Source organism: Colletes latitarsis, chromosome 14, assembly GCF_051014445.1.
Source record: "Colletes latitarsis isolate SP2378_abdomen chromosome 14, iyColLati1, whole genome shotgun sequence".
NCBI classification, from domain to species: domain Eukaryota; kingdom Metazoa; phylum Arthropoda; class Insecta; order Hymenoptera; family Colletidae; genus Colletes; species Colletes latitarsis.
In genome coordinates this window covers 15,791,551-15,816,475 of record NC_135147.1, presented here as the reverse complement: position 1 = coordinate 15,816,475, position 24,925 = coordinate 15,791,551, and the positions used below count along the sequence as shown (strand labels likewise).

The 24,925-nt window shown below is 32.7% G+C and overlaps 2 protein-coding genes across 9 annotated transcripts in view; one reads left to right on the top strand and one right to left on the bottom strand.

Moving 5' to 3' along the window:
• Nucleotides 1–346: 346 nt before the first annotated feature.
• On the top strand, nucleotides 347–11,269 carry Yrt (erythrocyte membrane protein band 4.1-like yurt). 2 transcript variants are annotated; one of them, XM_076782314.1, is made up of 7 exons: nucleotides 349–918; nucleotides 3,902–4,049; nucleotides 4,233–4,409; nucleotides 4,494–5,192; nucleotides 6,475–6,908; nucleotides 7,384–7,806; nucleotides 8,280–11,267. In XM_076782314.1, exons 1-7 carry the CDS (start codon nucleotides 754–756, stop codon nucleotides 8,409–8,411), a joined length of 2,178 nt encoding a protein of 725 aa, XP_076638429.1. In that variant the 5' UTR covers nucleotides 349–753; the 3' UTR covers nucleotides 8,412–11,267. The 2 variants fall into 2 exon arrangements, with proteins under 2 accessions (XP_076638430.1, XP_076638429.1); XM_076782315.1 differs by lacking the exon at nucleotides 7,384–7,806 and having other exon boundaries at nucleotides 347–918; nucleotides 8,280–11,269.
• A 2,275-nt stretch (nucleotides 11,270–13,544) lies between these two features.
• Nucleotides 13,545–24,925, bottom strand: part of Arms (Ankyrin repeat-rich membrane spanning) — a 162,320-nt gene continuing 150,939 nt past the window's right edge. For all 7 annotated transcript variants that reach the window (XM_076782304.1, XM_076782302.1, XM_076782300.1 and 4 more), the window contains 15 exons: nucleotides 23,593–23,889; nucleotides 23,009–23,384; nucleotides 22,499–22,663; nucleotides 22,205–22,412; nucleotides 21,706–22,128; nucleotides 21,362–21,584; nucleotides 21,102–21,281; nucleotides 19,875–20,334; nucleotides 19,626–19,791; nucleotides 18,913–19,378; nucleotides 18,656–18,829; nucleotides 18,384–18,531; nucleotides 17,744–17,865; nucleotides 17,384–17,498; nucleotides 13,545–15,987 (listed from right to left, as the gene is read on the bottom strand). In XM_076782304.1, the coding sequence (XP_076638419.1) occupies nucleotides 15,230–15,987; nucleotides 17,384–17,498; nucleotides 17,744–17,865; nucleotides 18,384–18,531; nucleotides 18,656–18,829; nucleotides 18,913–19,378; nucleotides 19,626–19,791; nucleotides 19,875–20,334; nucleotides 21,102–21,281; nucleotides 21,362–21,584; nucleotides 21,706–22,128; nucleotides 22,205–22,412; nucleotides 22,499–22,663; nucleotides 23,009–23,384; nucleotides 23,593–23,889 (4,281 nt within the window). In that variant the 3' untranslated portion in view covers nucleotides 13,545–15,229. The remainder of the gene's footprint in view (nucleotides 15,988–17,383; nucleotides 17,499–17,743; nucleotides 17,866–18,383; nucleotides 18,532–18,655; nucleotides 18,830–18,912; nucleotides 19,379–19,625; nucleotides 19,792–19,874; nucleotides 20,335–21,101; nucleotides 21,282–21,361; nucleotides 21,585–21,705; nucleotides 22,129–22,204; nucleotides 22,413–22,498; nucleotides 22,664–23,008; nucleotides 23,385–23,592; nucleotides 23,890–24,925) is intronic.

The following is a 24,925-nucleotide window of genomic DNA, read 5'->3' as shown; positions in this document are numbered from 1 at the left end:
AACACCCTGTATATGGTGCTTTAAAAATAGATCGCCAAACTTTGGTGTGTATTCTACTCTCCCTAATATTTGAATTTCTTCCTGCTAAATAGCTGTTTTGCTACTTTGTAGGGATTTGTTAAGTGTTGTGTTTGCGCGCGAGAATTTAGTTAGAAGAACGAATGAAGTTAGTTGCCGAGTTTATACGAATTAAAATCCATTTTACATTATCCATTTTATAACGATATTTGTGATTGGTGGAATTGTAAATATTTATTAGTTGTTATGGTTTTATTCGTATGTACATATTAATATTTTATCGAATTTTTATAATATACAATTTTACGTTGAACCATTAAAACGCGTTTCCTCTAAACTCCGTGAAATTTGAATAAAAGTCTAGATCATTCTAGTAATAGTTTCTCCATAGCTTGTAACGTGCTAACGTATTGGAAAAATGTTTCGAACAGAAAAAAATATTCGTGAGTTTACCGTAATAGAAATGTATACCATCTCTGGTTAGGTGTGGACCTCGCGGTTTGTTATGGCTAGTCAACTAATAAATAAATATGATGTAGATATTTTCCACAATCCTTTTAATGCGTATGTTTAACGAGTGACCATTTCGTTCGTTATAAGCGTGTGTTTATGCATGTACGCAACGCGCAGGTGGGCGTATTTCACGGCAACGTAACGCGAAAATGATATTCTCATAACGAGGAATGTAGCGATACGGCTCGGGAACACTTGCCAGGCAGTGAACGCTTTAAACGTATGTCAAATAAAATGTTAAGGTTCCTATCGCGACGTAGGGCGCGTAGTGTTAGCGGGCAAACCGCGTCGTCCCAGATCAAAAACCAACGATTGCTGAGCAACAAGAATGTTGTTCAGTGCAGAGTCGTTTTACTCGACGGAACGGATCTGCCCATAGAGTTGTCAGTAAGTCGGACAATTTATTAAACGACACTTTACTATTATCATTTCCGTTTCCAACAGATTTTTCGTTGAAAAACATTATCCAAACTTTACTAACGATATTTGAAATTCGTTTATATTTTGACATAATATACAAGGTGTTTCTAAAATAAGTGACCAAATTTTAGGAGTAAAATATATTTCTACGCTTACGTAGTTAATTCATTCTGATGATTTTCTCCTAAGTCAAATTATATAAATGCAATGTATTACAGGAAAAAAGAAAGCTCAGACACTGATTAAGAATAATACAGTACCATCGTTAAAAGGAACATGGACAGCGTCGAGTTAGTTTTATTTAGTTGCAGGTCTTTTTAACCCTTCTGCTGCCAGGCTCATCTATTTTGCGAAGACTGACAGTGTCAACTTGATATGCAAGTTTCTATAAATTTCTTTATACAGAAGAGAATGTTAATTTTCTGGAGGAAAGTTTTAATATTTATTCTTTTCAAACATAAAGGATGTGAAATACAATCGTATTGTAATAAAATATTTAATAATAAATAATATAAACTTTTATATTTGGATTATACAGAGTGGGGCAATAACTATTAGCATTTCAGATATCTTGGAAACTATAAGTTTCGCAGAAATATTTGCTGAAATAAAAGTACACAGTACGAAGGAGGCCATTCAGTGGCGATAATAGTTTTTTCGCAGGTGGAGGTACTTTGAATATTTGAAGGTCACCACCATTTTTAAATGGATCGGTATGTTTTTGCTTCCATGTCACGATAGGGGATCTTATAACGAGTTCAACAACCTATTACATAAGGTCATTGAAGGTCATAGAAAGTAGAGAAAGGCGATAATACTTTCTGATGCTTATGATCTTATTATTATAAACTTATTGATGCACAGGCTGTAATAATTTGCTGTTGTATGTCGTAAGGTGTAGTTGGTACTTCTTTGTACACTTTCTCTTTCAGTGTTCCCCACAGGAAGAAATCTAGAGGTGTTAAGTCTGGTGAACGAGCTGACCACGATATTGGACCGCCGTGTCCAATCCAATGGTTTCGAAATTTTTCATTGAGTTCCTTTCGTGCAATCAATGAATAATGTGCTGGTCAACCATCGTGTTGATACCACATGGTTTGTCGTGTAAGTAAAGGTGACTCTTCTAGCAAAAGACCCAATATATCTGTAATAAAATTAGCATAGATGTTGTCATTCAAATTTCCATTGACAAAATAAGTTTGCAATACGTATGTTTCATTTACTACCAAAACCATAAGTATTATCACCTTTCTCTACTTTCTATGACCTTCAATGACCTTATGTAATAGGTCGTTGAACTCGTTGTAAGATCCTCTATCGTGATATGGAAGAAGAAACATACTGATTCGTTTAAAAAAATGGTGGTGACCTTCAAATGTCCAAAATACCTCCACCTGCGAGAAAACTATTATCGCCACCGGATGGCCTCCTTCGTACTGTGTAATTTTATTTCAGCAAATATTCCTGTGAAACTTATAGTTTCCGAGATATCTACATTATGTGTGAAAAATTTTTCTATAGCAATATTTTTTACATTAGTTACTGACAACTGGCTATCGTTCTCAGACAAATCAAATACTGAGTTTTCTGCACTTTCGTCTTCTTGTTGCACTAACATTATGGATCAGCTAAACCAAATGTTATAGCTGAAAGAAATTACTATGTAGAATATATTAGCATTAGAGATAATGACTAAACACGAGGGAAAGCAATTTAATACTCAGAAGAGAGATAATCCGAATCTACTTAAATGCATGGAGACATTGCATAGGCTTGTGGCAGTTTTTGCATACTTACCAAGACCTGATAAATTGTCCTGTGAGCAGTCAATGGGTTAAAAGTGACTGAACCATCCGACCTAGCATTTTTTTACCAGGATTGGTCTTTTTTTCTTACAATACATTTGATGTACAATTTTGATTATAAAAGTTAATTTAAGTTAAGTAGTTCCATATGTATTTCTTTATGAAAACAAAATTGAAAGAAAGAGAATTTTATTTAATATATAAATATGTATAAGGACATAGGCGAAGGCATAAATACATATCTATGAACCTACTTGACTCGAGCCTGTGTAACTTGAGAACTGTGTGTATTTTATTCGTGGTAATGGTTACAAAATATCATATAAACATAGATCTGTAAATGTTCTTTTCTTTCAAGTTGCAAATCTGAAAGTCATATGATAGTAGAAAGATTTTAACATCAGATTAAACTAAAAACACAAGTTACAGTAGAACAGAGCACAGTTACATATACATAGTATACAAGAGTGTAATAGAACAAATTTTTTACGGATTAGATGTCAAGAAATTTACGAACCATTTATATATGTACCATTGTTAACACGTGTATATATATTTGTTAATAAATTTAAGGTGTTCGTAAATAGTTCTTGTACTTATCTATTTACTAAATAACTCGGCTCTACGAATTTTATGGGAGCCGACACTATCATATAAAGGTTCTGACTAACAAGGAAACTGTAAGGCCTTGGGGTTACTGATTTAGTTTAAATTTTGCTGAATGGTATATTTGGTCTCCCTGTTTATGATGCTAGATATTTATATGGATCACTATCTAATAGTTTATTAGATATTTGCAATTAAAAATTCGTCATTCCATAAATACAATTCTATTCAAGATAGTTCCTACATGCAATGATCTAGTCTAGCAACGAATCAGACTTCCTATGCTGTGGGTCCAAGCTCCAATCCAGGACAAATGGATAATTTTTTTCTGTTTATTTAAATTCTTTTATATTTTTGATCAATTTTTTACGTATAAAAACACATAATGGATTTTAAGTAAATTATAAAAAAAATGTCTACTTACTAGATACTTACAAAAGTTTTGTTTATTATAGTCATTCATATAAGTATTACACAAACACAATATATGTATGTGTATAAATATTTATTTTATATATTTAAATATTTTTCTGTTGCAGAAAAAGGCATTGGCTAGTGACTTATACGAACAAGTATTTTATAGTTTAGATTTAATAGAGAAAGACTATTTTGGATTGCAATATACAGACAGTAATAACGTTCAACATTGGTTGGATCCAACAAAACCAATAAAGAAACAAGTAAAAAGTATGGCTTACTTTCATATGTAATCGAAAAAATTATAAAAATATATTTATGAACCATAAATGTAGCATCCTTTTGCATGTATAGCATTTTATATTGTTTGTTTGTAGAAAATGTTGCACCTAGAATGAAAATGCCATTTTCTAAATTAGTAATTAATACATTAAAATATATTCTTTTTTATAGTCGGACCACCATATACTTTACGACTGAAAGTAAAGTTTTATTCATCCGAGCCTAATACATTACGCGAAGAATTAACACGGTATCAGTTTTTCTTGCAATTGAAGCAAGATGTTTTGGAAGGAAAACTTCACTGCCCTCATCAAGTCGCAGTTCAGTTAGCTGCATTAGCTCTTCAATGTAAGCGTTTACACACTTAATAACATATAAGAAAGATATAACATCTTAACATGTGTTTTGAGATAAAGTGGTTCATATTTTCAGCTGAACTGGGTGACTATGATCATGCCATACACACTGCAGCAACAGTATCAGAATTTCGATTTGTACCAAGTCAAACGGAACAAATGGAACTTGAAATACTCGAGGAATATACAAAGTGTTCTGGTCTTAGTCCGGCACAAGCTGAATCAGCTTATCTTAGTAAAGCGAAATGGTTGGATATGTATGGCGTAGACATGCATACTGTTCTTGGGAAAGATGCTTGTGAATATTCTTTAGGTTTAACTCCAACTGGAATCTTAGTCTTCGAAGGCACGCAAAAGATAGGCTTATTCTTCTGGCCTAAAATCGGGCGTTTAGATTTTAAGAAAAAGAAGTTAACGCTAGTTGTAGTGGAAGAAGATGATGAAGGAAGAGGAGAGCAAGAACACACATTTGTATTTAGATTGGTTAATGAGAAGGCTTGCAAACATCTATGGAAATGCGCGGTAGAGCATCATGCCTTCTTTCGACTACGAGCTCCCGTTAAAGGTGCCAGTGGAAGACAAAACTTTTTCCGCATGGGTTCGCGATTTCGTTATAGTGGTAAAACTGAATTCCAAACGACTCAACTCAACCGTGCGCGTAGGACTGTACAATTTGAGCGACGTCCGAGTCAAAGATATGCACGCCGACAAAGTCACGTTTTAAGAGAGCGACAACGTCAACAAGTAGAACAACCTCAACCTTCACCACCTACCAGTAAGTTTACAAATGCATATGTTCATTCTATTAATTCTTTGCGCCACGGGATTTCAGATAATAAAGTAGACCTATGTTGCATAGAAATTCTATTGCGTTTTAAATGAAACAAAATTGGTATATTTTTATTAAGAAAGGTATCATATAATGTAAAAACATAAAAAGAAAATAGTAATAGTTGTTGTAATAAACCTTCCGCTTGCAACAATTGATGAGCCTGTATTGGCATGTTGAATGTTGCCAACACAAGTGATGAATACATTTGTAACATTTGTTAAAGATATTACCAACTGCTTTACGTAAATAAGACGAAATATAAACCTATGCGCGCGCATGCAACTATTGCAATATTTCGAGGTGGAACTAAAAATGTCCCACCATGCATTGCGGTGCATCAAAAAGGTGGGACACTTTTAATCCCAGCATGCCCCAAAGAGTTAAGGGAGTTTTCTCATATATTGAGTCAAAAAATGGATAATATTAAACATTTTTGTTTAGAATAGCATATAATATATTAAATTGAAATCATAGATTTAACCCTTTCCTGTATAGTGAACTCAATCAAAATATGTATTTACAAACGAATTGTCAAAATTTAAAAAATTGATCTGATGTACTTGACTAAATTGAGTTAAATCTTGTATAATGTAATTAGTAGGTGGCCCAGGTTACAGTTCTATTCTATTCTAAATGAAGATAGAACAATATCATAGAGGAAAATTTTACATAGTTTAATGGCCTCTCTTATTCTATGATACTATTGTTTCCTAAGTACATTGGTGCAATTGTATTTTTTATTTTTAAATAGAGCTATCTATAGAGGCATAGGGTAAGACTATAGAAAACTCTTTTTTTCATCTTGAAATTAGGTAGTTTCATCTATAAAGAAAGTACAAGTACTAGTTATAATATTAAAATATATATAAAGAGGACATTAAATCATATAAAACTTTTCATCGCAGTTTCTTTCTATCTCCACTTAGAGTAGAGCTATATCCTGGTCCAGTTACTACAATTATCTCGTATACTTCTAAACTGTACATCAAACTTTAAAGTCGTCTTTTGAGAAAGGACGTTTTTCAAATTATTGTCCATAGTATTCCAAAATGTTAATATCTTCACCGCATATAGCGACTGAGGGTCATAAATTTGTTTTCAAAGCAACTTTGCATTTTCTCAATTTAAATCAATAATAATACTATAGTTTTGCAAAAAAAGGTTGAGATTTTATTTTTTATGTTTATTTGAAAATATTAACTTTATAAAGTTTCTTCGCTTTCAGCTGAGGAACAGTCTTTGCAACGTCAATCGAGCCAATGTAGTACAAAGTCTTCAGATTCGAGTATACATGGTACATCTTCACCTTTGGTAGATTGCTTATTGAAATCGCTTGCCAAAGATCAGCAACCTCTGGAGCCTAGAAATCAAACAACAGGTGCCAGCAGTGAAAAAGAGTTGGAACCAGTGAAAACAAGTTTGACCATTGAGAACATGACTAATCAAGTGCAATTAGTGCCAAATAACCAAGTTGGCGGTACCTCTTCACTGCCTCCTCGTACACCCATTCCGTTGGAATCGTTGAAATGTAATATATTAAAAGCAAAATCTCTCGAGCAGGGCAAAAATTCAAATTTAGTTTCGATCACTTCTACGGACGCATCCGCAGTTGTCACTAAGAACAATCAGCATTCCGATGCAGCAACGATTGTGTCTGTGGTGAGAAAACAATATTATCTACTATTACTTATGTTATTTGTTTTAAATATTTTTACGCTAATTACCACGCAAAATGGTGGAATAAATGTTCGGACAATACATCGCAATAGACAATTATTTGTTTGTTTTTTAAATTGATATTAATTAATTAAACTATTTCGCATTATCTTCATAAATATATTGCAAGGAATATTGTTTAGTATTTAAATGAGTATTTAAATATTTAAAAACTATTTAACACTTTTGCGCAGACATTATTTATCAGTTATAGAAATATATAAATGAGATTTTCTTTTAAGTATGAATTTAAATATCATTACATACATCTCTCTTACACTTTTTATGTTATACTTTATTAGATATATCTCATATCCTTAAACGCTCAAGTATTTTTAATTGATACTTGCCTTATCGTTTTGTGCTTCCTAGGCTTTAGTTGTGATTTGTTTGCTTTCTTGCATTGTTCGTTATTTAGGGTGGAGACAAACTGACACTTTCTGTTAGTGGAGCAACGACAACGAATCCATCCATGGATGATACTGTAACTGTAACGCACTTTTCTTTAGACAGTTGGGGACAAATTGAACAGAAAACTACTCAATTGAATCCTAAAATTTCAAATCAATCTCAGAACCCATTTAATCCATTTACAAGTGACAACAACAACGAAGTTACTAATATTTCTGAGAATGTAGAAGAGGATACAAAAACAGAGGAGGAAAAGAAAACGAATACGAATCCGTTCATAGATTCGAATCCATTTTTGGGTCTGCTTAATCCCTTTAAAGAACTGCAACCTGCTGTCGAAAAGAAAGTCGAAGCCGAAGCAGAGAAAAACGGGGCAAGAGTTGTGAAAACTGAGGAAATACAAACAACTACTACAACTCTTACTCACAAGGTGTGGTTCGTGCTTGCGAGCTAGCTACTGTAATAACGTTTTCTGTATTGTACTTGTGTGATTTGAAAAAAATGCTTTCTTTGGTTCGTGCAAGTTCTGCATGTACATATATGCATATATTTTTAATATCTCGAAAATTTAATTTTGTTGATTATGGTGCATTTTTTCTTAGATTTGTTTAAATTTGATGTTGTAAGTCATTTCAAGTTAGGAAAAGTAGAATACCTATCTACGCGTACACGCACGCGCGAACACTTCAATTAAATAATTTAAAATTTGCGATTGACAAAGTAACTTGAAACATCAATATTAAACAAATTTTTAATATCGTTAATGTATTTATGTACCTCAAATTATAGTGTGCTCAAATCATTTATGAATTATACAGCATGCTTTTTATCAATATTACTTATAAGTTATATATACAATAATTTTCTAATCGGTGATTTATAACTATTATTCTTATGTTGTAGGATGACAATTCGGCGGTTTCTGACATCAGCCCTTGGCTTGTGGCTGATCCATTACAAACCACTACAACGGATCAAACTCCGATCAAGCATACTATTATTACAAGGAAGACAGTAATTACAACGCAACTCTGAAGTATTATTTATTTGATGGAACACATGGAAAGTACTGAATAATCAAAATATTTATTAAATCCCGTCTTCCTTGGACTGCATAATAATTTACTTAAAGTGCCTACAAGAATACGACGATGCTGCCTAGCGAAAGGAGTAATACAGTATAATCAAAATTAATTCAAAATTGAAATGAGAGACCTATCAGACTCTTAGATAATTCGTAAACAGAAACTAGTTTACATTTATGTAAGTATTAAAAGACTATTTAAATTTATAAAATTATCAATATAAAATAATTTAATTAATTTCATGGATTGTATAATTATACCCTTTATAAGGGGTATAACCGAATAAGGAGGTCAAATGTACTCGAACTAAATTTTACATACGCTGGATCCATCGATAAAGCAACAGAATCAAACATTCTGTGCCAAGTTTCAATCCTCTCTGGAGGAAATTCGGATTAATCGAGTACGAAAATTATGTAAAAAATCTGGTGCATTATGGTTATCGAGATTTTCTCCAATTTTTGAATTCCAAATTCTAGATGTGAAAAATTAAAAATGCAAAAAATACAGATTTCGTATTGAAGCTTTTGAGACACTAGATTTATATAATTACCGTAAATGCGTATTGTCATTGGTTATGACCCTGAATTTTTTCAGATTTTTTGGTAGGGTGCGCCGTAGTTGAAAAAATCAAAAATCGATTTTTTCGACGTTTTTCGCGTGAAAAAGCAACTATATTCTATAGTTTTAAACATTTCTATGTTGAGCAGAACTGTGTATACAATAGAGAAGCAAAAATAAGTCATTAAATAAAAGGTGCTATGCGCATTATATTTAAAAGTATCAACAGCATTTCCAACAGTGTGTTGGTTCAGTGAGTAAGATGCTTCACTGTTGATACGATGCGAATTTTTTGACGCGGGTTCGTGTCCCGCTTAAACTACATCTTTTTTTATTATATTAATTGTATGTTTTTTTAGTTATCAAAAATATTTTCACCTAAAATACATATACACAAAAATAATTATGAAGCAGTTTCTAGTGTCTCGAAAGCTTCAATACGATATCCGTATTTTTTTGCGTTTTTAATTTTTCACATCTAGAATTTGGAATCCAAAAATCGAAAAAGTTCTTGAACATGTATCTCGATGGTCATAATGCACCAGATTTATTACATAATTTTCGTACTCGATTAATCCGAATTTTTCCTATAACTACCCTTCCGAATAAGATGGAGGATTGAATCGATGGATCCATTGTATGTTAAATTTGGTTCAAGGGCACATTTGACCCCCTTATTCGGCTACACCCTTTGGAATATGTTAGTGAGGTTTCTTAGAACAATTAGTTTTTAAATATAAAGCATACAAACATAATTTCTTGTCAAAAATTATCTTTTTGTGTAATGTACTTTTTACTTGAAAATTTGAAATTAGGAAGATTTACTGTATGCGTAATATATATAATTTAAAGACTATATCAGTACTCCTCAGTACCATAAAAATAATACTTAGATGCAATACCTTTTTGTTGCAAAAATATTATTCCATGTTTATATATTTGCTTTTTATCGACAGCAATTTTACTTATATTTTTAAGCATTTCTAATCGTTTTGCCATGCAAATTACTTAAATATATTTTGCATTTATTATTGAGTAGGATAGTTGATTGTTACAAAAATTAAGTGTCCTTCCACCCTGTTAGTATGTATGGGAAACGTATACATACATTGAACAATAATGTATGGTGCTTTTATTAAAAGGTAAATACATTATATAAAGGGTACACAAACTTTTAAAATACTATTTAATAAATACTTATTTTTCAGAATTTTCGTTCAATTGTATATTTACATTTTTTAATTCATAAACGAAGTTTGTGCACTCAAACGGTAATATACAAGTATTTAAACACCTGTGAGATAGTATTTTATACTTGCCATAGTGCCTTTAATTATAATGAAAAAGAGAAGACTATTGTATTCAAATTTTATAGTCATTCCTATGAATTGAAATTTTACCTCCTATAAAAGTTTTTATTGTTAAAAATATTTTTATCTGTGAAAATATGTACATTATTATTGGTGTAATACGATTAGTTCATAAAAGATGATTAATTTCTTTTCTATTAATCTTCTTTCATGAAGAATTAGAAAAGATGCGGGTGACGTATTTCATTTTATTTTATAGAGAAAATTTCATATCCATTTATCTGTAGCATAGTACAATTAAAATATAATTTCAAATATATGATACAGTAAAGTTTTGATCATGTATTTTATTGTGTCATTCAACACCATTGCAAAAACAAAATATTTCTCAACAATTATAATGTTTATTGTTTATATAGTTACAATATTTTGTAACTGATGTATCAGTATTTTGTAAAAAGAATAACATACTACAATGAACTAAAAGAATCCGATAATTATAGAAAATTATTAAGGATTCAAGAACTTCATGTACACATTTGTGATCAATTTCTTTTCAACATGTTATATGTTTTGGTTTTCCTTAATATATCTGACGAAGTTTATTGTATTATGCGAACAATGATCAGTAATTGCATCTAAAATGCAACTGTGAGATATTTTCTGCCTTGAAAAATTTTGAAATCTAAATTATACAAAGTAAGTCTCGTCTTTTTCGACGAATTACGTAAAAGGCTGTTGAAGTACTTATTGTATTCCATATACAAGCATTTATGAAAGTAGAACAAGGCGTTGTTTTATGTTTGTTTATGTATTTAATAGTAATAAGTTAAGTACATATGATACTATCATTTGAAAATTTAATATATCTATTACCTGTGTTTACAGTGCTATTATTAACCGATACCCTAATGTATTCCGTCCTAAAGTGTTATATACATATACTGTTATATACGTTATGTATAATTTTTGCTTTGTAATAAAAAAGTACTATTAAAAAGTTATACTGTGGATTTTTCAGAAATATATGTATGTATCTACATTTTTACATACTGTACAAATTAGGCATTAACAAGTTTCAAATAGACAAAAGTAAAATTACATTCTTTTTACAATACTTTGAAATTTATAATTTATACAGGGTGTTCGGCCACCCCTGAGAAAAATTTTAATGGGAGATTTTAGAGGCCAAAATAAGACGAAAATCAAGAATACTAATTTGTTGATGGAGGCTTCGTTAAAAAGTTATTAACGTTTAAAGTTCCGTCCCTACTGAATTTTTTTCTAGAAAGTGGATAGGATTTCGGGGGTAGGTTTATTCACCAACAATGATTGTAATTGACTCTTGTAACCAATAATAATTTTTTTAGAACGATTTGAAATTTTTTAATTTCGTCGAAAAATTTCACACCTTCTCGAATTTTTTTCTCGAAAATGGGTAGGATTTCGAGGGTGTGTCTAATGACCAAAAATGATTGTAATTGACACCCGCAACCGAAAATAATTTTTCCCGAACGATTTGAAATTTTTGAATTTAATTGTTAATAACTTTTTAACGAAGCCTCAGTTACAAAATTGATATTCTTGGTTTTCGTCTTATTGTGGCCTTTAGAATCTCCCATTAAAATTTTTCCCAGAGGTGGCCGAATACCCTGTATATACCATTATTTTTTAATAGTTCTAATGTTCATAAAAATTGATAGTGTCGCTAAATAACGTTTTCTGCAAGATTAAAAAGAAAACTCTTGTAAAAATTTAATGATTGAATTTAAACAATTTAAAATAAATTATTATAAATTTGTCAATAATATCGTTTCGGTAGTCTCTTATAAATTAGTGAATAATTAAGTATGCAGTAATTTCGTCAGTTTATCTTAAAAATCTGTTACATAATTTTATCGTGCTGATATGATAATGAAAGCAGTACTACACAAAATTTTATCTCACAGATACAAATATTCATCAATGTAAAATATCTTATTCATTTTTTGATATCGATCAACTTACCATTCTTCCACGAGAAGAAAGCACTGTGTGTTTGCATCTCCACTTCCATTGCAGTCCGCTGACTCACAGGTATTGGTCGAAAACGGTGACAAAGATCGGTGACAGCCAATCAGCGAATTACAGCAAGAGTGGGGATTTAAACACGCTGTGCCTTCTTCTCGTGGAAAGACGATACAAGTCAGTACTGTTAAACATTTACCTGCTATACAACATACATTTAAAAATTCGTAATGGTACTTCGTATTCGTAACAATATTATTTTACACGCGGCAAAGGAACACAATTTTTTGTTGTTCCTTTGTGTCTACCGGGCACATACTAAACATGAAACAGTATTTTAAAATATTTTAAGATTTATTCATCTGCTTCCAAATTACACTTTGAACTGTATTTACAAATTGACTAATCAATTTCTCAACACCCAAATTTTTATAATATGATAAAAGAAACACTTTCTGTTTCGATATCAGTCATTTAACAAAAAGACTGACATCTATACTCACATCGTTAAATGCGTTAAAATTATTACGGAATGTTATTTGCTCAGTATGCCCACAAAGGTTAAATACATCTTACTTCGCACATGTAGCATAAAAGGCATGCCTTTTCTTTTTTACATTATTTGTAATTAGCGATGGACTTATTCCTGTATCAATACTACTGGTACCAGATAATAAAATATCATTTTCCATCAAACCGGTTTGATAACTATCCGAACGTATCGATACATATCAATTAAATACAACACGTACCGTGCTTCCACGAGAATAAGGCACAGCGTGTTTGCATCCCTACTCCTGTTGCAATCCGCTGACTCATAGGTATTGGTCGAAAACGGTGACAAAGATAGCCAATCAGCGGACTGCAGCAAGAGTGGGGATGTAAACACGCTGTGCCTTCTTCTCGTGGAAGAACGATACTCGATATCAATTTTCAATACCGATAATTTTATAATGAATATATATTAATACCATACTGTATAAACCTAGTAGACATCGACTTTATCATGAACGCATCAGAAAGTAAAAAAACAGTTTGGTCGATATGAAATAAGTTAATAAGTACGATGTCAAATAATTATTTCCAGAGTTGATTTCGTAATTACATACTTGGAATTGTATCTGTTTTCTCGTATTGCTTATTTCATACTGATTAGATTTGTTTTTGGTTTGAAAGAAGGAAGTATTCGGTATAAAAGATAATGTGAACAAGATAAATACAACTACTTAACGATACCGATTAGATTTTGTTTTATAATTTTGATAATGTATTCATTAGTATTAATTAATGTTAGGTAAAATGTAATCTGCCTACAATTTCTACAATCACTTTTACAAAGTAATTATACGATAATTACCGTGTAATTACTTTGTCGAAGTAATTATACGATAATTACCGTGTAATTACTTTGTCGAAGTAATTAGGACAAATGTAACGAGATTACATTTTGCTCAATATTAGTATCCATTCCAACAGCATCAGTATCGGAACTCGATACCGCATTCTTGAGATTTCGATATCTCTCGATACTTGTTATTAAGTACGTTGGTATCGAATTGCTTGAATATCATCAATATGTATCGTATCAGTCCTGTCGCTATCTATTATAGAATTCCTTTTTGGGTCACATGAAACAGTTGGACATCAATCGACTAATTTCGTTGAATTAATTACTTGAGATGCAATACAAAATTTAGTTGTCGACTGACGATTAAATAATCGTTATTCATTGGTGTTGTCCCATTATTGATTGAATTAATGATTACTCTTCGGTGGCTAACGTAAATTTCGTTATCTCAAATACAAAATGACTGATTTCAAAACATATTTCTTGAAATGGAACCACAAAATAGTGTTTTTAAAAAATAATGTAACAAACAAATAGTATAACACGTTAATTGAAATAATACTTCAAACAATGTTCTTTTAAACAGGCCCAGGTCCTGTCAAATATCACTGTTAACACTTTGCTGGTGGTAATTGCATGCAGCAGTCAAGATACTTGTACCATTGAAGACGCACTACAGAAAATTCTCCAACAAATCTATCACCATAAATTAACAAAAATTGATTTTCTTAATATGTTACTTTCCTATGTTTCCTTAACGTTTCTGATTCTAAATGTCATTATTATTTTTCTATTTAAATTGGTAATAGTCAAAGTATTTCTCTAAAAGAAGCACGTTTATCAAAATGTAGTCGATTGTTTCAAAACGGCATTGTAATTACAAATTTTATTATAAAAACAATATTAATACTTTGACGACCGCTGTCACGTATATGTGACTTTGCGAGCTAGCAGACGCTGGCCACTGTCACGCGTGCGTGATCTACTGTATCAGTCACCATTTTATCATACATTCAACTTATTACGTTTGTTGAGGTTACATTTATAATTCCTTATAATAATCTCACTTTGATCTACAATATCAGTGGTGACGGATAACGGTCTTCGCGCGATACGTGCGGCTATTAAAGTGTTAATAACGTATGAAACTTTTTAATTCAAATAAATTAGGTAGCTTTATTAATTATCGAAGATGGATCATTAATTTAATTAATAGTGGTTTTAGCAAAAAAAAAAAAATTAGTTACTATGGTATTAAGAGTTAACCATATTAATCGTAATCGACAATCACTACTTCGATTATAATCTGCTCGACACTGACATGAACACCATCAAACATTCCGCCAAAGAGGGGACAGTATCGTCTATATACTATTTACAAAGCACAGTCAAAACCAGTGGCTTATCCTATTATCTCTGGAAATTTATCACAAACTTCAATTGAAATATTCTTTTTACTTAAAGCTACGATTCACACGTATTCGTATCACACATTATTGCCTATCACCAAGAGACTCGCTGAAGATCATGTAACAGGAGATATCAGACTGGTGTCTCGGGATTGTCCCATTCTTCTGCGTCCTGTCGCGATAGGAAACGCACGTGCAATGGTTCCCTCACCATTAAGCTCACCGTGTCGGAATAATCAATGTCAACGGATCGTTCACCGTCTCGGGGCAAACTTTTGTTCGACGAGATCGAGCTACTATGCTCTTCGCTAGAGTCATGTTTGAACACACTGTCGGATTGCGAATGGGTCGGGGTAGACAATTCGGAAACCAACGGTGTTGATTCGTCTTCGCTTTCCCCCGGAGCGGACGAAGCTGGCAATGTTCCCATCAGACGGTCCTTCAATTTCGTTAGCTTCTCCAGGTTAGAATTTGGAACTGATACAGACACAGTCTCTTCATTTAACGTGGACGTGGACCGCAGTTTCTTAATAGGCGTCGAGATAGTCGGCTTCAAGGGTATATTGTTTGCCACGTAATTCTCGTCTGTCGACTTAGACCTAAAAGCAGGTCTAGGAGAAGGTGGTGGAGACATGAACAAAGAAGATGGCCTACTAGTGTTGGCATTGCCGGCATCTCTCCTTGTATTTCTACGTCCAAACGAGCAAACCGATCTCGTGCTAAGTTGAGACGTGATGCTACGTTGGGAATTTGTACGCTGGAGGTGAACCGTAGACTCCAGTGAACTGTCGTCCGATGTTTCTGGTTCGTCGTTAACTGGTACCCAGTGCAGATGCGGATTAGATTGAAGAATTACGAAATCCGTGTCCTGAGATGCGGTTGCGCCTGTTCCTAAAACAAAGGGTCAGTGTTATATGCCTTTTGTTTCCTTTTCGATCTCCGCACGAATTCCATTGCAAACGCCAGTACGAAATCAAACAATTGAGGAATCGAAGATTAAAAACATTGTAAGAATGTTTCGGTGAAATATGATTAATTACTGCCATTAACTTTTCAACTATCCGTAGCACCGAGCGCGTTGTGTTATAGAATAAAGATATAAAATGAAAGAATGCGCTCGTTAAGCTTATAGATCTACTCCGTTAAGAAAGATAATCTCGCTTTAATTTTCCAACAAAATTTTATTGCCATTTGCATTTATAATATAATGTTCGAACAATCTAATTATGGTAATTGTACAGGTAGTACAAAAAAAAAGAATACAATGAATCAGGATGAAAATATAACTAGTTCTTTAATTTGATATATAAAACTCTTTCACGTTGAAGCTTATCTTTCTAAGTATACAAGATCTATCAGCGTGAACATCCAAAAAGGAAGTATAGGTACTCGTTCAACAGCATCCGATGATAGTAACAAGTAATTATCACAGTCTGTTTTACAAATGTTCATTGTGGAAAATAATAGGTTTTGAATCTAGGAAATATACAATATTTCTATGTGTCGTATATATCGGGAAGTAAAATAATACAACCAGCGATTAAGCATTAATAATAACATTTTAAGACAGATTAATACTTTGCCACGGACACGAATGTTTCCTATTGTTTCAGAAATACAAAACGTTTTCGCAGCTTTTCTTTCTCGCAAGCTACACCATTATTGTACTAAACTATTGCACGAAGACGATGCTTTTATTATATCTATAGTAAAACGCATACATTCAAGTCACTACCGCCATAACGTTACTTATTTCACGCATTATGTGTATATTTTATTTAACAGATGACATTCATTTTATATCCTTCGTCTATTTACAACGGTCCAGTCTCGCACGACGCATTGGCACATTTTCAAACAGTCGATGTAGAGGTAGGTCTCAGAAGGAAGTAGCGATGTTTCCTTCAGCCTCTTCCACATATGTATATGTGTGTATATAAAAACTAAATTTTTATTAATTTCCCCTTATATGGGTGCACCTATCATAGGTAATACTGCTATGGATGTATCTATATATTGACATATTAAGAAACATTTAAATAAAAGATACGTTAACAAAATTTTCCTAAAGAATTGAGACTACGAGTATATAGAACCATCTTCGAATAGGATGATGTAGTCGTATCGATGCAGTACACACATGATAGACGATCGAAGACGGTCTTCTTCGATTCAAACCATTAAAGATTTGTATTGTACTCAAATACAGTGTCGCAATTTTGGTCTGGCTGTGGTGGTTCTTGAACTATAACCAGAGGCAGTGTAAGCGGTAGTGAAGAGGGCTCACCTGGAAGTGAGTCTGATGGTACTACCGCCGGTGATGGTACGTCTAATACATCTTCGCAAGCTTCTTCATTTAAAGTCTGCAGTGCTCCACAAATCATTTGTTCTTCTAAGGTCACCTGAAAAATGAATCCGTTATTTGTTTCTTGATAGGTTCGATAACCTAGTTAGTATTAACTTTCTGGATTTCGTTTATTAATAATTATTATTATTTGTTTGCATTATGAAGCCGTCAAACATAATTTTGCTTACCTGGAACTAAAACCGAGCACGCGATTGTAATGAGAATCATATTTTATTAATCTATCAAGAGGTAGAATAAAAGTGTATATGTATTCTAATAATACGCTTTAAAAAGGCTTACTTGTTTTTCCATAATAGATTGCTTAGTTTGTTCTCGTCTAGGAGGACCATCGGTTCTTGATGTTCCTTTTTCTTTTTCAACGTGTACAGGCACACGTATCGAATTATTTGGTAAAGTATGGTCTAAAACAGAGAAGTAACACATGGTTTTCATATATTGAATGTTGATTTTATATTAACAAATAAAAATATTTCTTAAACATTTGAATATACAACGAAACTGTTTATACAAAAATTGTTTATTTTAGAGAAGGGTGTTATAAACATCAAATCGATTAATTTTAGCTGCATTTTTCGATGCTTGTAAAGTATTTATCAACAGGTAACTTTAAGTCGTGGAAATGGATTGTTTAACAAATATTTTGAAAAGTAATGTAAAAGCTTTAAGCTAATATACATATACTTATTAATTTACACTGTTGCATGACACCGAATGATTTTATTGAATTACTCTTAACGAATTCTGTTACATCATGAGTATAATAATATATTTCATTTTAAAAAATTAAGTTTGACCTTGAAAAATTCTTTTGCTTTTTTTAACTATTTACGGAATATTCTCGCTTTTCTATTTATAATGGGCATACCGTACTGTATGCTTAATAATTATAATTTTATTTTTATGAAAAATTGTTACGTACCTTTTCTTTGAATTTGTTCCGATCCCACAGTGAATCGTACGCAGCGTGGACCTTCTTCATGCATGCTAAACGATGACAGTTCTAATTCCCTAAGTGAAACAATCACCATACGGAACAGTTCCCAATCTCCAAAAGCCATTTTAAGTACCTGTAAGTATGAAGAAGTTATTTATCGTACAACATTCGTAATTGTGTTTGGGGAACTAGATTTAAATGTTTTATACTGAACTTAGCGTAGAAAGAGCATTATCAAATCAAAAGGAAAAACTTACTTTTTTCAGCTCTTGTGTCTCACAGTGTAACAAAACCCTGCCATTAATGTTATTTTCCTTAATAACATTTTTGTACTGTGGTGCTTGATTGTGATTTAAACTTTCAATTCTATCAATGAGGTCACAAACGCCGTTTACTGTTAGAGACGAAAGTTTTATTTCCAAAATTTCGGACTAGAAAGGAGAAAGGCAATACAGTTTTTGTCAGATGCTAAGAAATTATATACAATTTTATAAACGTTATGTGCATATTGTACCGGTAAAGTTGTAGTTGCAGAAAGTGGTTTAAGTACGGGTTCCATAGGAGGCATTTGTACCCAAGGTGGAGTCTGCCAATCGAATGACGGTTGCATGCACCAAGATGAAGTTGATGGTACTGGAGCAGATCCTTGTAGACTTGGTGTTCTGGCTAATTTCACGTTACGATTGATTAAACCAGTTCTATTCGCATTCCATTGCTCCTGAGTACCACCATGCATAGTCCAAGGATTGTACTGTTTATATGGCCCAAGTCCTGTTTCTTCTTCTATGCTTTGTTGCTCTTCCTTGATCTTTTTCTTAATATAAGGATCAAGATTAATCGTGAATGGCAAGAATATCTTCATATCGCTAACAAGTAAGCTGGCACGATGGAAAGTCAGGAAAATGTCCAGCTTGCGTTCATCTCTATCCATTTCTAACAGAGGCTGAACTTCTTTAAGTACTGGTATTTGGGGACGTATCCTAATAATTAAAAAAAAAAACATAACTTATTAGATTGTAAACAAATTCTTTTTTATCAAATATTGGATCAATTTCAATAGTCAAAGGAAATAAATTATTTCATTTTATCATTTTTATCGCGATTTCTTTTAATATATTGTAATCAGTTAATTAGAAAGTCGTACATTATCAAATAATTATATTCAACAAAATGCTAAACACAAGTAGTCGATTTAAAAGACACAGGATAATTATAAATGGAACGTACTTATCATAAAGACTCTTTAACGACATGGAATCATCTAAACTCTCTTCATACATATCATAATGCAGAATCAACCAAGATGTTCTAAATGGCCATTGTTCGGTGATATTGATCCAACTGGCTAAGTGATACCAATTAAAATCAATTTGGAATGCTTTTAATAACCTCCCTAAAATAAATAAGTGATATATTAAATGCAAATATAATAAATTGTGAAATAAGTATTCTAGAAACTAATAATTATTTTATTACCAGTAACATAAACGACGTTCATTAATCTCCTCATGCTACGAGGGTTTACGTCGCTGAAGTAGTCGTCAGTGAGAAGCATTTTATTAAGATCCTGTGCTCCACCCAGTCGATTTAAATTGCTACCAATACTACTGGCTATCGACTCGCTTAATCGCAATTTTCTACTGCCTTTTCTACTTTGTGGTTTCAACTTTTCGTTGCTGTTCATTATACCAGACTCTGTACTGAGTCTTCTATTAGAAACCGAATGATGCATTGTACTAGATGCGGTGTAATTAACACTCTCTTCAGCTTCAGTCCATGCGGTTTTTTTGCTATGTTGGGCAGTTTGTTGAGCAACCTTCACCTTTCGTAAACCACTATTTTGCAAATAAAATGGAAGATGCACCATATTGCGCAAGTAATCGTGCCCTCCAATATTGGATTCTGTGAATAATCTTCTACTATTGACTTCCACTGCCTGTTGAGCGAAGTATTATAGTAAATATGTTAACTTCGGCGTATTAATACATTAGGAGCTGAATGGAAAGTTGTTGCATTTTATTTATTGTAAAATATATCTATACGTATATGTATGCTTCTAAGAATAAATATTTATGTAATTAATTACATAGTTTTCTTTGCTAGATTCATAAATTTATAAACGCTTTTTGACTTTAAATTAAAGTATCGACTTCTTCGAGAGTTCTGAATTCTACTAATCAAATGATTTTGCAGTGATCTAAATAAATGATAATTAAAGAGTTCTAGTCAAGTCCAAAGACTTTTTATTGAGGAGTAAAGAGTAAAATATATATCAACACTGGCCAATCTGTCTTTTTCAATCAGTACATGTATAACTGAGATGTTGAGTAGTAAGACTATTCTAACATTTGGCTTCTAAGTTGGACGAAGGGTTTGAACAATGCATGTTTGGGAAAAATGAAATTCTTTTTCAAATTCTCGAATTAGTATTCAACGATTTGAAGAAAATTTGCAACCAATTTACATTTTTAACCATGTTTGACGCATAATTTAAATGACATATTCATCAAACACTTCACGAATGTTTTCTATAGTTTTTGTGCTATAGAGGATCTTTCCTTGTAATATTCTTTACGGCACAATTGCTTTAAAAAATATATAAAATTGTCTGATAACGATTTACACCTATATTATCTTACGTGAAACGAAAATTTTTCCATTCAACCCATTATTTTGAAAAAAGTAAAGGATATGCTATAATACCTTGGCAATAATATGTGGATCAATCGCTAATATTACAACAAACGGATAACCATTATCACTAAATAATGCTTGTATAGCATCTAAAACTAACAACACTTTATCTTGTTCGCAACTGTCCAGACCATCCACAATTACTACTAATCTACTTTGTTGAGCCATGAAACTATCTAGACATTTGACCTGTTTTTATACAAAAATTTTGTTATTAGATAGAAAGAATATATTAATAAAATATGTAATCTGAATAACAGTTTATGTACCATTTCCGTCATTAAACTGACTTCGCTTCTCAGTGTTTGTATAAAACCTTCGCTTTTTAAAGTCTCCAACTTGGAAATGCTCCGTTGAAGATGCCGTCTTTGAGAGAAAACAAGCGCTTGCAAAGTTCGACTCCATGTATATAAGTTTGCTATTACACTGACTGCTAATATTAAGGCAACAGTTATCATAATTATGTGTGCCGTAACTTTCTCTATCGTTGGCCTGTGATAATCGGTAAGTAATAGAAACCTCATTTTAAAATCTATCGATCGCTTTATTATCCTATTTAGTGTCTTCTTTGCATAAAAAATTGTTGCTAAGTCAATCCTTATTGTGTACTCACTCGTTGCTAGAAATGTCGATAAGGTAGACGGTGAGCACAGAAATGCCAACAAGTAAACTGCAAAAACAGAATTCGAATATGACTATGTATGGTAGACAACAAAGGTGTCTCCACTTCCAAGTCGTAGTTGATTTATCAGGCTTTGGTCTGAACGCTCTGTACAATCTCGTGGACAAGGAACCAAAATCATTTTCAATGGAATCATAAAGCGATCCCACCATTTGTACTACTGCGTTTTCTCCAGCGGCAGTTGTGCCAACTCGAGTCTGGTCGGTGAAATAAAATTTGATTGGCTGGACCGTCACACCGTCGTGAACTTGGCCACCGGGAGGATGACAGAAAATCACTTGCAACAACAGCTTCAATGAATTTAACTTTGTAGTTAGAGCAACGGTGAAGTTATATGGCCAGTACCAATCGTATCTACAATGTAAATTGTAAAGGATTATAAAATAGAAATAGATTTGGAATGTGTGTACCATCCAGTTGGTTTCCTTACCTTTTGTTAGCATGCCAGATAAGTATCAAAAAAGCGTATGTAATGAAAATAAGACTTATACCACAAGCAAGACCAACGATCCACGACTGTAGAGCAAGACCTATGGTGATACCCACTAATAAAGATACATGAGACACTACTACAAAAAGTAAGAAAGAGAATTGGAATACAGGATCTATCCATTGACGAGCAAAATTCTTCATTTCCTCTGAAAAAATTAAGCGTATCAGGTACTTTGAACATCTTGCAATTCAAGTATATGTTTTAACAAACAAAACGCTATACAATTATTACCTCTCAACTTATTTAATAAGAAAGATTTTCCAGAACCCCATTTTGCGTAAAGGCCAACAGTTATAGGCGTCGAAAGAGATGGTTCACTGAGAATATCTGCCAAAGCACTACTGTATAAGTCATAGCCAAGCATATTTTCATTATCTTCGTTGGTGTTAAGGCGTCCTGGAAAAAAACAAAATTTACCAAATAACATTTATTTACAAATATTTATCGTTTCATTCGACCCCTGTATGCTACAATCCAATTATTCTTTGTTAAATAATTCTTACAAATATTTTTGATAAATAATTTTGTACTAAAATGAACCATATGATATATGATCATCATTGTAATAAACTTGACAAAATAATGGATTTGCACCTGTTCTTTGATAGTGCTTGAATAATCAACGAATAGTTTGTTTTTTAATGTTCACACAAGCAATTGACATTTAAAAAAATTTAATTTTATAATAAACATGCTTGCTGGTTTATTAAATTTTTTGTAAGAAACGTACGAACAACTTACTCGCGCCAAATATTTGTCCAAGAATGGTTTTCGGATGATTAATGTCAATGTTGTACGGGGTTTCGCCTTGCCTATTTGGACGGTAAAGTAGCTGACTATTCTTCGGATTTCTCAATAATATCTCGACGATAGCTTTCGATCTTGCTCGCATAGCTACATGAAGCACCGTGTCGCCCTTTTTGTCGGTGGCTGAGACCTTGGCTTTCTTGTCTAGCAGTAATTGCACGATTTCGGCGTTGCGCGACCTAACTGCCCGCAGTAGCGGCGTGTCACCGTCTTTCGTTGCGATCTCCAAGTCTGGGTTAGCGTTTAGTAACAATTTTAATATCGATATATTGCCTTTTTCTACTGCTATGTAAGTTGCGGTTTTCTTATCCTAGAATATTTCAATAAAATGTGCCTGGTTAGCTAGTTCTTCAACTTCTTTAAAGAAATATAATCATAGTCCAAGCTTGAAATGAATGGGAAACAAGTAGGTTCGATATACAAAAGAGACTTTTAGGTTCTAGTCGGAACCATTGTCAAGATATTAACTGATATCCTGTCTTCTGTCTGGGATGATAATTTAGTATCAATTTTGTCACCTTTCCGGCGATGTCGACGTCGGCATACTTCTTTAAAAGAGATTCAACCACTCCTCTATGACCGCCTTTCACAGCATGAATTAAGTTTGTATCTCCGGCTCTGTCCTGAATGTTTACATAAGCACCAGCGTTCAAAAGTGCATTTGCTATCTCGTGATGCCCTTCTCGACAGGCTATTGCTAGGGCTGTGCAGCCATCCTTATCTAGAGCATTTACGTTCGGTTTGTGCTCCAAAAGGAGCAGTACGACGTCCACATGATTACCAAGGGTAGCCACAAGGAGAGCAGTCCATGAATACTGTAAAATATTTAGTTAATAATCTATTAATACTCAATCATATTGTTACTTCTACTATTTATATAACTCATAATATACGATAATAAAAATGAATTATTGAGATTAAATTAAATAAGAAAGAGAATTCAAATTGAAAGTATCAAAGAGGCTAAGAGCTTAGATTCAAGAGATTAAGATTTCTCCATAATTAGATCTTATGTGTAATCGCCAATGTTTCTAGGGAAAAGCAGTGTGTTAGCAGTTCCCTTATGATCGAAAAGCATGCTTGTAGCTAGAGCAGTAATTATCTCCAAGCATATTTTCTTTAGAAAGGGGTTAAGTGCCTGAGTGAGTTTTGAATAAATTAAACTGTATAGCCGAATAATAGGACAGAATAAGAATAAAGTCATTTTGTTTGTGTTTGTTTCTTTAGTGATTGATGGGGTATTTGATACAGTAAAGTACAAGTTTATAATAACTGGAAATATCTGGTAGAATAAGAAAAAGAGAATATAGAAGCTATTGTATTAAAGGAAATGCATAAAGTTGTCATTTCTACTGGATACAATTCCCCATTTGAAGTAGTAGATATAAAAATATTGGGGATGGTGGTACTTGAAGAGCATTGCAGAAGAATAACTTGACACATTCCAACTAAATACATATAACAAAAGCAGTAATTTTTTAAATAAAAGCATTAACGTTACGGTAGAGGAAACATATACTGATATCAGATTGGAAATTCATTAACACGTTCACTGTTCATGACCCGTAAACGGGTCATAGTTCTATGCTTTTGGATACGCCGTTAAGAGATCCGACAGTGAACGCGTTAATATTCTGCAATGGGGGAAAATAATTACAACATAAAAGAAGCTTTGTTATTAAAATTTCTAGCCAAAAAAATAAATGAAAAGGAAAAGTTAATAGAAAATTTGTAATCTGAAAAGGAACTATATACAATATACATATACAGGGTGTTCGGCCACCCCTGAGAAAAATTTTAATGGGGGATTCTAGAGACCAAAATAAGACGAAAATCAAGAATACCAATTTG

Excerpts from the sequence above, each read along its gene's own strand:
- Yrt (XM_076782314.1), top strand. The coding sequence starts at position 754 with ATGTCAAATAAAATGTTAAGGTTCCTATCGCGACGTAGGGCGCGTAGT. Across the intron at positions 919-3,901 it reads ATCTGCCCATAGAGTTGTCA|AAAAAGGCATTGGCTAGTGA; the intron begins GTAAGTCGGACA and ends TTTCTGTTGCAG. Across the intron at positions 5,193-6,474 it reads TCAACCTTCACCACCTACCA|CTGAGGAACAGTCTTTGCAA; the intron begins GTAAGTTTACAA and ends CTTCGCTTTCAG.